Genomic DNA, 15481 nt, shown 5'->3' with positions numbered 1-15481 from the left:
CAGCAGATGCTGGACTTGAAGGCAAGTTTCCTGACTCAAGTTCCAGTGCTTCCAGTTTCTCCATATCCCTCCTCATTAGAATCACAGAGATATGCCAAAATGGACTACCATGCTTCTTTCTAACACAGATTTTTGAGAGGAGCTTCTCACATCAAGTGATAATGTCTGTTCCTCCAAGAATCATGACCACAAAGAGGGAAACAGAAATGGATTAGGGATGGTTTCAGTGGAGAGATCTGTTTTCCTACTGATATTAAAAACAAATACCATAATATTAAAATTCATCTAAGCCTTATAATTCAGAATAAACCCAATATTTTTTTAAGTACTAAGTTATGAGTTATAGAAAGCATAGGAAGCAGATGTTGAAAGATAAACACTACAAAGCTAAAAAACAAATAGAGGCGGGGACCCCTGCCTCATCTTTAGGTAAAACCCTGAAACATATTCGCTGGTTATAAAACACAGCAATAGGACAAGTCTTTCATTTTCAATTTCATCAGTTCTGTATAATATAGTTGTTTTCACAATCAACTCATCCCTATGCACCTACCTTTTGGAACTCTTCCATACAGGCCAGCCTTTCCTTCCAGTTACTGCTGTCTAGAAGTTGTATACAGGTAGTGGGAAGGACAGCTGAAGCTTTTTCTTCACACACTTCAATCTGTAAGATACAAACACATTAAAGTTAAAAATTGCTTAAGGAAACAAATGGCAAGAATGTAAAAACACAAGAACATTCCTATATGTATGCTATAGTATCTGAGGCTTCTATTTTAGTATCATAAAGAGAAAGTTTGTCTAAGGCAATTTCAAAAATCTAAAAAGTAACAAATAACTATATGTTGTATAATTCAGCAAGAAAGAACTCAAATTTTCTCAAAGATATTGACTTTCCATGGTTTTATGAGTCTGAGACATATTGTATAATACTGACCGAGAGCTCAGGCTCCACTATTTCTTTGGTCTCCAATCCCTTTTTGTTCTTGTTTCCAGCACTTCCTGCACCTCCTGGTGCACTTGGTTTCCCCTTCTTAGGTGGTCCACCAGCCTAGACACAATTAAATATCATTTTTTTAAAACCACTTAAGGATTTAGAATAGTGATTCTTAAACTCTTGTGGGTCAGAGACTTCTTGAAAATTTGACTGAAATGAGGGATCACTGTAACTATGTATGGTGACTTATTATGGTGATCATTTCACAATATATAAAATATCAAATCATTATGTTGTACACATAAAACTAATATGTTGTATGTGAATTATACCTCAATAAATTTTTATGTTTAAAAATGAGGGATAACTCAACCAACAACAAAAAACCATATATTTGGTGCCCACAAAATTTAGCAGTTTCAAAGGCAGACAGATCTTTTGAAGACCATTCATGGGGGAAACTGTAGGCCCCATTTTAAGAACCTCTAACTCAGAATGAGCTAATGAAATAAAAATGATGGATTGGAATTATATACATTTACAGATTAATTTGAGAATAAACATTTGATGCCTCTAAATCTTTCCTTAATCAGTAAAGGACAATTTCTAACATACCATTTACTCAATACTTAATCACAAGGTACCCCAGTTACAGCAGAATGAGTGTTCTAGTTATGTTGAAGATGGCCATCTCAGCAAATCTTTTTGTCTTAGCAGTTTTTCAGTTGACTTACTTAGTTTTCCAAGTATATGATCACATAACTAAAAAAAAGTGATCCTCATATTAACACCTCTCCTTTATTCTTTTGTCTAATTGTAGAGCATTATTTAACAATAATGGTACGAGCAGGGATTTATTGTTTCACTTCCCATTTTAATAAGAATACTTCTAGTATTCATCATTATTAAGCATAATACTGACTTTTGTTTCTTTTTTATTTCTGTCATTGATATTTTGTTGTTGTTTTGCTTTGTTTTATACAGTTTATTTTATTTATTTATTTATTTATTTATTTATTTATAATCCTCACTCAATATTTTTCCATTGACCTTTAGGGAGAGGGAAAGACAGAGAGAAATATCTATATGAGAGAGATACATTGATTGGTTGCCTCCAGGACACGCCCGGGCCGAGGAGGAGCTGTAACCGAGGTATGTGCCCTTGACCAGAATCGAACCTGGGACCCTTCAGTTCACAGGCCAACGCTCTATCCACTGAGCCAAACTGGCCAGGGCAATACTGACTTTTGGTTTGCTATGTCTACTGCTGAGTGTGTATGCATGTGTGTGTGTGTGTGTGGTGTCTCCCAAAATGTATACACACACTTTGAATAATTATAAAGGCAGTGTTTAATTAAAATACATTTCATTTTCAAAACTGAGCTATCAGCTGTTTAAGTGTGTATACAATTTTTGGGAGATATCCTGTATTGTATGTATGTGTGTGTGTGATATATATATAAAATTATGTCAAAGTATTCATCCATTTCTATGTGGTTAAGAATTTTTATCAAAAAGATGTTAAAGCCGAAACCGGTTTGGCTCAGTGGATGGAGCGTCGGCCTGCGGACTGAAAGGTCCCGGGTTCAATTCCGGTCAAGGGCATGTACCTTGGTTGCGGGCACATCCTCAGTGGGAGGTGTGCAGGAGGCAGCTGATCGATGTTTCTCTCTCATCGATGTTTCTGGCTCTCTATCCCTCTCCCTTCCTCTCTGTGAAATATCAATAAAATAAAAATAAAAAAAAATGTTAAAATTTACTATATACTTTTTAAGTATCTAAAATTAGCTTTCTTTTTTCTAAAATATATTTCTTGATTTTAGAGAGAGAGAGAAACATCGATTTGTTATTCCACTTACTTATGCATTCCTTGGTTGACTCTTGTATGTGCCCTGACCAAGGATCAAACCTGCAACTTTGGTGTATTGGGACGATGCTCTAACCAACTGAGCTACCCAGCCAGGGCTGAAATTAGATTTCTTGTAATCTATAAATTTAGTAAATTTTCTAAAATTAGTATTGAACCATTCTCGAAATCTGGAATAAACTTTAATCAGTTATACTTTGTACTCTACCCACTGAATTCTATCTGTAAATATTCTATTTAAATATCTTTTTTTTATTGTTTCCATAACTGAATTATGTTTTTTTTCTTTATTGATTAAGGTATTACATATGTGTCCTTATCCCCTCATTGCCCCCCACCCCCCCCACTCATGCCCTAACCCCCCTAGTGTCCATTGGTTAGGCTTATATGCATGCATACAAGTCCTTTGGTTGATCTCTCCCCCTTACCCCCACCCCCAAATATCTTGATTTAAACTTATTTCACCTATTTTGAAAGATCACGAGAAAATAGCAGTTTATCAAAGGTACAAAGCCAATTATCACAAGGCAGTAACATTAATAGGGCAACACACATTACTGTTCACATCATTCCTTCCACTTATTTTGGATATTTGTTAAGCATGCTAAAAAGAAAAGATAAAAATGACAGATGATCAAATTAGTCTTCAACATCACTCTAGCTGGTTTGGCTCAGTGGAGAGAACGTCAGCCTGTGGACAGAAGGGTCCTGGGTTTGATTCCCATCAAGGTCACATGCCCAGGATGTAGGCTCCATCCCCAGTAGGGGCGTGCAGGAGGCAGCCAATCAATGATTCTCTCTCATCATTGATGTTTCTATCTCTCTCCCTCTCCCTTCCTCTCTAAAATCAATAAAAATATATTTTAAAAAATTAGTCTTCAGCATCAATCCCTGTTCTGAAATGCATGTTATTTTGAATATAGTCTAAGCTTTTAAGGTATAATTAGCAAAACTAAGATGCTGGTTTTTAATTAAATGGGAACCTCTAATACTTGCTGATTTATTAATAGCAGTATAGTTTTGTTGGTTTATAATAACCCATAATGAGAGATTTGTTTTCTAACTCTAAAAATAGAAAATTCTATACTCTTTGATTAATTAGAGTATGTCTTTTGGATCCTTTCCTGTAATTGCACTCTTTCTATCAAGAGGTACCTCAATTAAAAAATCTACTTCTTTTCTTTTAAGACATATATGTTTATGGCTTAGTAGATTTACTGGATGATACTGTCCTACTTGTTTTTTTCAACAGAGGAATTGAAGCAGGTTGCGACCCCGCCCACTTTTTTTTTTTTTAAAAGAATTCCTCATAAAAGAAAGCCAGCTAGCATGGAAGGGTTCAGCAAGATAAGAAAAGGACTCAGGTGCCCAGGTCATTGTTGAGTGGCAGGAGATGGTGAGAAAGGAGGAAATGACTGCTAATACCCTGTACTAGAATGCTGAAGAGACAGCATAATATGAAAGCTAGAGATACCTGGTTCAAGTCTCAGTTCTCTAACTCTGATCATTCAACAAATTATTGAGTTCCTGTTATGGATAGGAGAATCAAGCAGTAACAAGCTGTCTATCCTTTAAAGTTTACAATATGATGTAGGGAGACATAATAAACAAGTAAACAATAAAAATATCAGAATGTCAGAATGAGCCCTAGCTGGTTTGGCTCAGTAGATAGAGCATCGGCCCATGGACTGAGAGGTTCGGGGATCGATTTCAGTCAAGGCCATGTATCTGGTTTGCAGGCTCAATACCTGGCCCTGGTCAGGGTGTGTGTGGGAGACAACCAATCGATGTTTCTCTCTCTCTCTCTCTCCCCTCCTTCCTTCTTCTCTCTCTCTCAAAAAAAAAAATAAAATAAAAATAAAAATTAATGGAAAAATATTCTCAGGTAAGGATTAACAACAACAACAAAAAATCAGAACAAATTGTAAGAGTCAGTGCAGTACACTTATCCTTGCTGAACCTGTTTCCTTTTCAGGAAAACCAGGGGTCACAAAATATTTATCTCAAGGGTTGTTATGATGATTAACTGAGATTATGTAGGTAAAATGCTTCACAAAGTGATGTTCACTAAGTCAGTTTTCTTCCCCTAACTCCATGCTGGGGTTCAGAGCGGGGAAAGAGAATCAAACTTTTTGCATCTGCAGTAGATAACTTCATGCTTTAGAGAGCCCACAGGACAAGTGTTCGCTAAAGGAAAGCCACTTACGCACTTTCTCCTCTTCCACACTGTACAAAGGTAACAAGACCTGGACTGGTATGGAGACTCAGTGATGCAATTCAGCAGCGTTTTTAGCAAAATGACAAAGGTGATGTTATTAATGTTAAGTGCCTTGCCACATTTTATTTCATTATTTAATAATACTTTCTGATCTCTTAAAATGCACTCCTGTACTTGCATTACCATTTTTATCTCTATTAAAATTTCAAATAACCAAATGTATTGTTGGAACACACTGTCTTCATAACAGATGTTCTGCTGTATTTTGAATGTGGTAATGAGTTCATTTCTCAAATGAAATTATATTGCAAGGACCACTATTAACATGAGATTCAGACCCTATCTTATATAAATTTTAATTTTTAAACTATATTTTCCAAGTCATCTATTAACCTTAGTAGCAGGTGCCTTTTTTAAGGGTCCGGGTTTGGGTACTGAAATGTCCTTTGTGTCCTTATCTCCTGCAGCTCCTGAAGACGCAGTCCTTCCAGGAACAGGCTTGAATTCCTTCTTTTCAGCTGCCAATCCAGCTTTCTTACCATGCACTAGCTCTACTTTTTCTGAACATTCTTTGATCTGGAGAGTGAAATTGAGATGAACATAATTAAGCCCAACTTTGAAACACAATCACTATTTTATTACTTAGTAGATCATTTAAACTAGCGGTCGCCAACCTTTCGAACCTCATGAACCACCAGTGGTCCATGGACCACCGGTTGGTGACCGCTGCTCCAAAAGTTTCCTTAAACCAGCAGTCGCCAATCTTTCGGACCTCACGGACCACCAGAGGTCCATAGACCACCGGTTGGTGACTGCTGATTTAAACCACAACTATACGAGAATTTAGAGAGAAAAGTTTCTTTTTCAACAAAGATAAATTATCCAGACTTTCTTACATTTTGTTTCTATACAAATTAGAATTACAATAACCACATTTTAATAGAAGACATTCGTATTTAGAAAGGTAATTTTTCAGATATTAGAATAAATTTATTTTAAAACAGTGTTTTCACCTTTATAGATTATGGTTACTCAGCTTTATTTCTGTTATAATTTGAAAGATGTTTCTACTAATATGATCACTGCAGCTTGAGATAAAATTTAAATCTCCAAAAGCTATACCTTCAAACTCTAGGTCTGAACCACCAGTGATGATGAAATAAATTTCATGAGTTGATATCAGTTTTGTTTGAATAAAACAGAACAGACAAATGCACTATTGTCCAATTTCATTATAATCTATTAATATCTTACCCTGTCAAGCTTAAGTTTGTCCACATCAACTAAGAATGGGTTTACTGCTTTCTCACCAACCACCTTCAGAGCGGTACCCAATGCTTCAAATGCAGCATCTCTGACTTCAGGAGCAGAATCATTGATGTGCTATAGTCCAGAAGTAAACAAAATTATCTCAATACAAGGTAATTTAGGTATTACTGATTTTAAGTCAGACTAATGGTTGTTTGAAAAAGAATTTGCCTTTTACAATTCACTAAAGTTAAGTATTGCTTTCCTTTTGCCAATTAACAGTTCCTCTTTCACAAATTCCTTTTTGCTTAAGGATAATCCATTCAGCATGTAAGTGCTTCCTTTTCCTCCTACCCTCTATCTAAAGTGCCTCACATTCAAATGATCTTCAAATAATCTAAGTTGTATGACTGTGCTTGGCCAGATCCAGCTGAATGCCAGTAAGTGGGCCAAATAAGAGACAAAATGTTTAGCAATTAGTAGAACTATAAAGCTAACTTGTATTTAAAGAATAGGAACATAACAATACAAAAATTTAGATTCAGTTTCCAAAGCTTCTCAGAAGACTATAATCAACAGTCTGAAACTCAGTCACTGTACATGATTAGTAGGGGAAAAAAATCTTTCCTAGATATAAAGTATTTTCCCAATTTCAAAGAGAGTCTATACCTTAAGTAGACCAGCACAAAAGGGCTTTAGCAAGCTCTTAGGCAGGGTAGAAGCAGTGCAGTGGCGGAAGCTTCTTGCAATAAAAAGTGATGTCTGTTGCTTGATGGTTGGATTTTTATTATCCATTACTGCTAAAACATCCTCACTGATGTTCTGTAGTGTGGTCTTTAGAAATAAAATGTGGTCAATGAGCTTTTCTCAACTGCAAAGAACAATCAAAATATCACATTAACAAAATTTACTTTAGACAAAAGCGCAAACTCATGTTGTTAGCTTACAGTAAGGAAGATTGCGTCAATTGCCTCCTGCAGGGCTTGTACTACTTGAGGCTTCTTCTCTTTGAATTTCTCCAAAATGGTTGGCACAACCTATAAAAATGAACAGCTAGAATATTATCTGGCAACAAAAAGAATGATGTGTTGATACATACTATAACATGGAAGAGCCTTGAAAACATTATGCTAAATCAAAAAAAGCCAGTCACAAAGGATCACATATGTATGATTCCATTTATATGAAATGCCAATTCCACAGAGATAGAAAGTGGACTAGGGAATAATGGGAAGTGACAGATAACAGGCATAGGGTTCCTTTTTGGGGTCATAAAAATGTTGTGATATATGCCCTGACCAGGAATCGAACCGTGACCTCCTGGTTATAGGTCGACGCTCAACCACTGAGCCACGCCGGCCGATCCCAACTATAATTTAGTAAATTAAAATGTATTTAAAAAATTGTTTTCTAGCTTGAATACTTATCCCTAATAAAAAAGTATAAAATATTCTAATAAGTAACATAAAAATGACAAAAAGCTCATTAATACACTGATAGCATATTCACATAGATATTATATAATATGCATGGATTACTATAAAATAATTATAATTTTAATTCAATATATGATTTATGTGACTAAGGCTTTTTTAGACCCTTATTTTTATTTTCCTGATAACAAGCTAGTCATGATTTATTTTTATTTGGTACTATCTTTTTTCGCAGTTATATTCTCTGAAATTATTTTTAATTCTGTGAGTAAGTGAGCTCCAAATACTATAACTAAAAGAGGTTAGATATTAGCTTCACGATATAAAACTGACACATGGTTATGGACTATTAGGAAACTCTTAAATTTATCTAGGGAATCAAATGATAAGTGGCTAGCAAGTAAAACGCTAAGTTCAGCACAGTCAATTTTCAGATGCTGGAGCATTCTAAGTAATTCAGACCAGATGTAGAGGCCAACTGACAGATGTCACAGTTAAACATCTCCATTTACTAAAGTTGTTACCAAATTTGATTGTTTCCAAATTTATACAAAGAAAATAGTGTATTCAACAAATGTCTTCAGTCAGATTTCTTAGAATAAAGTAAACTGATATATCACCAACAGTGTAACCTATGTAAAATGTCTCAGGTGTATGAGTAAATTATTTTTTAAATAGGAAAACACTATAAAATATATTTTATATACTAATTTCACTTCTCGTTTTATATGGCCTTTCCTTCTCTCATTTTTGCTCTGTCCTGGTTATTCTAAGTTTTACTTCATCCTGTTATACTACACACACACACACACATATATAATGTTGTAAAAACAGAGCAAGATATTAATAAATAATAAGCAAATCAACTCAACTAAGTATTTTAGGCCAAGTGCCTGATTTTCTACATAAAGCTAATGAATTTAGTTATAACTGACATCTTCACTGAAATGTTATGAGGAGTTATGCTCAATATTAATAAAACTTAGTGAGAAATTTATATTATCCAATATATAAAGATTTATGCTGAAGAGCTGTTTTAAAGCACAGAGCAAACTAGCCTGACATTCTTGATAATATTGTTGATTTGTACTTAAAAATAAATTGTTACTTACGTGTCCTGCATATTGTCCAAATTTCTTCCTTAGCCCAACAGCCAGGCCAGTAAGACATTTTGCTGCCAAAGCCACCAACATGACATTGGTGTCCTTTCCAACTACCTACAAAAAGGGAAAAAAAGAAAAAAAACAACAACCAGTCACAACCCTGTAGAACTGAAAACTTTCTCTTAAAAGAACTCTAAAAGCTACTATGTTAATAGCCAATTAAGTTTCCTACAAAAGAGGAGATTCTTCTTCAACAATATCAAATTTGGGAGCTTCCCTTCAGTATATTTAGACTCTATCTTGAAGTTTTATCAATAAAATCCTAAATAATAAAAGAGTAATATGCAAATTAACCATCACTCCGCTACACCAACAAGCCAATCAGGAGCGAATATGCAAATAAACCCACCCAAGATGGCTACTGCCACAAAGAGCAGGAGGAAGGCTGGGGTTTCCCTGGCAATGGAGGAAGCCAAGCTTTCTGCCTGACCTTGCTGGCCTAGGCCTCCACTCAAGGCTACAAAGTTTCAATGATAGAAGATACATAAACCCAAAAAGAAATGGCGGCAACCACGGAGCTGGAAAGAGCAGGAGGCTAGGGTTGCCCCCGGAGATGGAGGAAGCCAAGCTTTCCACACACCCTGGCCGGCCCAGGCCTCTGCTTAAGGCTACAAAGTTTCAATTATAGAAGATACATAAATCCCAATAGAAATGGCTGCCGCCATCGAGCAAGCAGAAGGCTTGGCTCCGCTCCAGGCTACAAAGTTTCAATTGTAGAAGATAAATAATCCCCAGATACCAGGGCCTCTGCTTGGGTCGCCAGGGGGTGTGGCCGGCTTGCAAACCACCACAGGCCCCTCGCCCAGGCCGCCCCACACCCCAAGGGAACCCCCACCCTGATCCCCCCACCCTGATCCAGGACACCCTTCAGGGCAAACCAGCTGGCACCCACCCGTGCACCAGGCCTCTATCCTATCTAATAAGAGTAACATGCAGATTGACCATCACTCCAACACACAAGATGGCTGCCCCCATGTGGTCAAAGATCCTGCCCCCATGTGGACACAAGATGGCCACCACAAGATGGCCAGCAGGGGAGGGTAATTGGGAGGGACCAGGCCTGCAAGGGAGGGCAGTTGTGGGCGATCAGGCCAGCAGGGGAGGGCCATTGGGAGGGACCAGGCCTGCAAGGGAGGGCAGTTGGGGGCGATCAAGCCTGCAGGGGAGGGCAGTTAGGGGTGACCAAGCTGGCAGAGGAGTGAAGTTGGGGGCGACCAGGCCTTCAGGGAAAGGCAGTTGGGAGGGACCCAGGCCTACAGGGGAAAGCAGTTGGGGGGGACAAGGCCTGCAGGAGAGGGCAGTTAAGGGTGACCAGGCCTGCAGGGGAGGGCAGTTAGGGGGAAACAGGCTGGCAGGGGAGCAGTTAGGCATCAATCAGGCTGGCAGGGGAGTGGTTAGGGGGTGATCAGGCTGGCAGGCAGAAGTGGTTAGGGGCAATCAGGAAGGCAGGCAGGAGAGCAGTTGGGAGCCAGCAGTCCTGGATTGTGAGAGGGCAGTCAGACATCCCTCGAGGGGTCCCAGATTGGAGAGGCTGCAGGCTGGGCTGAGGGACACCCCTCTCCCCGTGCACGAATTTTGTGCACCGGGCCTCTAGTACATATATAAAACCTCAACTTCCAATCACTAACTCTCCATTAGTGGTAGTCTGGGCTGTCAGAGTTGCACACTGTAGAGGAGGAGACTCTGATAATGGGAGAGAAGCTGGAAGCCACTGACTTTGCTTTGGGGCAGGGAAAGCTAAGACAATGTTTTTCTGGAAGACCCCACAGAGCAGCAGCTTTTAACATTTATACCCCAGGAGCACAGGTAGAAACTTCTGTGTGTACCATCAAGAAGTCCATGAAGACTCTAAATTACAAACACCATTGCAACCATTCCTCTGAGGGAGCTTCTGGCTTCGCAGTTACCAGTTTTGTTACCTAATGATATCAAATTTGTATTTAGAGCCTCTTAGCAGAGTTTCCTCCAGCACTCTTTATACTACCACACTCCTATATTACACCCCACAGAGCCGAGCACTTACCAAAACTCACAGGTAGTTGCTGTGTCTGTGTCACTTTAGCAAGACAGTGACTATGCTTGGGTTCCTTCCTGCTAAAATTTTACTGTTGGTATACTGCCCAAGTCAGCTGGTATTAAAAAGCTGCTTTTACTTTTAAGTGCCCCAAACCCTTGTGTGTTTTTTTGTTTTGTCAAGTAGAAGTAATGCTTCCATTTCACTATGGATTCGTGCACTGGTGGGGTCCCTCAGCCTGGCCTGCACCTTCTCGCAACCCGGGACCCCTCGGGGGATGTCGGACTGCTGGTTTTGGCCCGATTCCTGAAACCGGCAGTCCAGACATCCTCTGAGGGATGTAGTAGTGCGAAGTGGCAGGTGGCCAAGGAGGAGCCTGAGCTGGGCACAGCACCGCTCCCGCTCATCCTGGCCCTGCTGCACCTGCCACTGTCGCCGCTCGCTAGTGCTGCCACTGATGCGGGAGAGGCTCGCAATGCCCCTGAGCCCGGCCTCTGGTGCCTGTTGGTCAGCTGAGTGGCGTTCCTACTGGGGGAGTGCACTTACCACCAGGGGGCAGCTCCTGCATTGAGCACCTGCCCCCTGGTGGTGAGAGCACATCATAGCAACTGGTCATTCGGTCGCTTAGGCTTTTATATATATAGATATGTTTTATTGATTTTAGAGAGAAAGGAAGGGAAAGGGACAGAGAGACAGACACATCAATGAGAGAGAAACATTGATCAGCTGCCTCTTGTATGCCCCCCACTGGGGATCAAGCCTGCAACCTGGGCATGTGCCCTGACCGGGAATCACACCAGTGACCTCTTGCTTAATGGGTAGGTGTTCAACTACTGAGCCACACTGGCTGGGCTACTCTGGATTTCATAATCCCTAAGATTTGGTATTCTGTAAGCAGAATGCTTCATTCCAAATTCCCCAAATTAATCAATCAGTAATGCATAACATGCAAGTAAGTTCTAATTGGCACCTACATGCAATCCCTAAGTGCTGAGGAGTAAGGATCATAAAGAGACTAACATTTATTAAGAATGAATTAGATGACAATTTTATAGGTGCTATAACCCTATTTCATTTAATACTCATCCCAACCCTATAAAGCAGCTACTATTATTATCTCAATTTTGTAGATTTCAAAGATTAAGTAGACATTAACTTGCTCAAGCTCACAGAGCTAGCAAATGGTGGTTCAAACCTAGGTCTGTTTTGACACCAGAGCTCTTGCTTTCTTACGCTCAGCACTTTCCTGGTCATTCACAGACAAGCACAAGAGCTACAAAAAATCTGAACTGCCTGATGTGCACATTCTCAGCTGAGACTGAACAAAGCAAAACTGTTTCCTTCTTTCATACAGTAAACAAGTATCTTTTTTTGTGATCTATTTAGTGTCATGTTTTGGTTTTTTTTTGTGTGTATTTTGGTGTTTTTTAAAAATGTGCTTTTACTATTTACTAGTAAAATGACCCTCAAGTGTAGTGCTGACGTTCTGTTCAGCGTTCCTAAGCACAAAAAGGCTGTGATTTACCTTACACAGAAATTTTGTGCGTTAGATAAGCTTTGTTCAGGCATGAGTTATAGGGCTGTTGGCTGTGAGTTCGATGTTAATGAATCAATAATATATATTAAATAAGATGTCTTCAAAAAGAAGAAAACATGGTTATGTATTGTTTTGTGTGTCAGTTGATGAAAATGTTATGATCAAAGGGTTGCAGGATCCTAACCCTGTATTTCCCCAATAAATAATTTTTCAGTATTGGCTAATTCAGCGTTTGTGGTAATTTTATAGAACATAACTACTGGAATAATGAGAATTATTGTACTTAAGTTAATTTAATTAAAAATTAACCTCCTCCCCCTACCAGTTTAATTCTCTGTAATTTCAGGCTGAGGGAAATAAGCAAAGTTTTCAATCTTGCTGTATTCAAGATGAAGTCTTCAGTTTGTTCTTACATTCTATAACCATACCCACGGTGTTTGATCTGTACTATCAGATTTTATGAAAAGCCAGGATACAAAAATATCCACCAGCAGCAATCAACTTGGTTAGACCTAAGCAATATCAAAGGAATTATTTTCTAAAAATAGTTCTTTCTTATTTAGTACTTGCCTGCTTTATAATTGACCATTATCCTTTGCTTTACATGCTGATATAATATAGCATATCAACATTTACTATCTAACAAAAAAATTCTTCATATGTAATATCTGTCCCATTAAATGGAGCAAAATAAATAGTTCATCCTACAGAATTATAAAACTGGAATACTTGGGTCTAGATCAGCAAGACCCTCTTTTTCTTGAGGTGTACATGTTATTAAATAACATACTTAAAGTGATAAAGACTGAAAACCAATCCCTCCAAACTAACCTAGAACAATAATTTTAATCAATCTTTAAAAAATGAATGCTTAGAATTTAAAAACCATCATAGTGTTCCTTAAATAGCAATGTTTTGTAATAAAAAGGATGACGGATAAAGAAAAATACAATGGCCTGGACTGTTGTTGGGACACAGATGTTGAAACGCCTCACATTTACCTTCTTCAAAGCTTTTACTAAATCTGCATAATCGCCTGCTTCCAATTTGGGGTTCTTCACTAGTACTTCTACAGCCTCCAGGGCTTCTTTTCTCTCTTGCCATTTTTTTGCCTCCTGCAAGACACAATATGAGTCATTTGTAGAATAGAAAATACGAGAGCAAAATAAAAGTCTATTTCTTTCATGCTACTATTTCAAAGATAAATATTTTTTGTTTTCAGAAACTTTTCTAAAGCTGGTTAAAAAACAAAATGGCAAACCTGTGCAGCTAATCAGAATGTTTTGTTCATATATATAAAATTGTGTTCATATATAAAAAGTATTTTCATATTTCATATTCCTAAATTCTAAAGTAAGTAAACAGAGTAAGATGCCATAGACTTTTCCTTCTCGTTTTCTACGTAAATGTTAGTGAGCAGGTATTAAACAGAAAACATTGATAGAAAGCATTTCTAAAGTTTCTGACAATGGCACAACTACAGGAGAAAGGAATTTCCATGCTATCAATATTAAAAAGACCAGAAAAGAATAATCACATAACCAACTGTTCTAATCTTAAAGATTAGTTTTCTAGGTTGGGAGTAAAATGTTACCCTCTTGTTTTATAGCCATAAAGGAAAATATGCTCCATTAGAGATCAATCATTCAATAATTTGAATATGCACTATTTGAAAGAATTGGGGATAGAAAGATGATAAACTAGCCTCCCTAGAGGACATTACAGTTCAATTCAACTTATTAAATATTTAGTTGTTAATCGGAAGTTTATAGGATATGAAAGGAGCTGTTAGAAGAGATAGGAAGCTCTTTAGTGAATAACTACAAGGCTTTGGTAACCCAACAAGAGGTTTTAACCTAGTTTATGCTGACAAATAAGATCCCTCCTAAAAAGTGATGCTTAAGGTGAGATCCAGAAGATAAAGAGGCATTATGAGCTGAATGGGGGGGAGAAAAATGAATAAGCAGAAAGAACAGCAATGTTAAGTCCTAAAGCTTATAAGAAAAAATAAAAAGAACAAGTGTGGCACATTTGATACTGGGAGAAGTTCCACATGACTGGAGTGTGGAGAGCAATGAAAGATGTGGCTGGAAGGTAAGCAGAGGCCTCAAAGGTACCAGAAATGACCTTAAGGGCCACAGGATGATATCAGGCATCATCTTAAAACTCATGGAAGCCATTAAAGAGTTTTATTGAGGCAATGATATGAGAAGATTTGCATTTTGGTAAATGACACCTCTAATTACATTGTGATATCTGATGGGAAGGAGGAGGCAAGAGCAAAGACAGGGAGTCTTCTAAAAAGACAACTGTAGCCCTAGCTGGTTTGGTTCAGTGGATAGAGCGTTGGTCTGTGGACCAAAGGGTCTCAGGTTCGATTCCGGTCAAGGGCGTGTACCTTGGTTGCAGGCTCCTCCCCAGCTTGGGCCCTGATCAGGGCTCATGCAGGAGGCAACCAATTGATGTGTTTTCTCTCACATCGATGTTTCTCTCTGTCTTTCCCTCTCCCTAAAAATCAATGGAAAAATATCCTTGGGTGAGGATTAACAAACAAACAAAAAAAGATGATGACGACAACTGTAGTACTGAAGCACATAAGGCAAGACATGATGGTGGTTGGCATAAGACTGTTTCTCAATTGGGGATACTTTTGTCTTTTGGAATACATTTAGCAAATGCTGGAGACATTTTTTATATCAGGACTTGGGAGATTGGTATTACTGACATTTAGTGGGTCAAGGCCCGAGATGCTGCTAAAAAGCCTACAAGGCACAGGAGATTCCCCCAAAACAAAGAATTATCTGGGGAAAAAATGTCAAGAGTGTCAAGATCAAGAAACCCTAGAGTAACTACTGGACAGTGGGATGAAAAAATGGAGATGAATTTGAGATATTTAAAGGTAAAACCAGAGATACAATGAGGAAAAGGGAAACATCAAGAAAAATGTTCTAGTTTTTGGCAAGATGTAAAAAAAAGTGCAATAGTAAGTATATACACAAAATCTATGGGAACAAAGAAGAAGCAACTAATTCACTCTATTAGGGACAATATAGGGTGGAAGGGT

General features: G+C 38.2%; 1 protein-coding gene across 6 annotated transcripts in view; it reads right to left on the bottom strand.

Annotated features, from left to right (window-relative positions):
* Positions 1–15481, bottom strand: part of CKAP5 (cytoskeleton associated protein 5) — a 91770-nt gene that overhangs the window by 42187 nt on the left and 34102 nt on the right. For all 6 annotated transcript variants that reach the window (XM_080642831.1, XM_080642834.1, XM_080642836.1 and 3 more), the window contains exons 8-15: positions 13419–13532; positions 8816–8920; positions 7218–7307; positions 6940–7104; positions 6277–6405; positions 5416–5598; positions 938–1051; positions 554–664 (exon numbers count right to left, since the gene is read on the bottom strand). In XM_080642831.1, the coding sequence (XP_080498957.1) occupies positions 554–664; positions 938–1051; positions 5416–5598; positions 6277–6405; positions 6940–7104; positions 7218–7307; positions 8816–8920; positions 13419–13532 (1011 nt within the window). The remainder of the gene's footprint in view (positions 1–553; positions 665–937; positions 1052–5415; positions 5599–6276; positions 6406–6939; positions 7105–7217; positions 7308–8815; positions 8921–13418; positions 13533–15481) is intronic.

This window comes from Plecotus auritus, assembly GCF_963455305.1.
Source record: "Plecotus auritus genome assembly, chromosome: 9".
Lineage (NCBI taxonomy): Eukaryota > Metazoa > Chordata > Mammalia > Chiroptera > Vespertilionidae > Plecotus > Plecotus auritus.
Note: the sequence above shows the minus strand (reverse complement) of the source record. Positions and strands in the feature narration are given on the sequence as shown.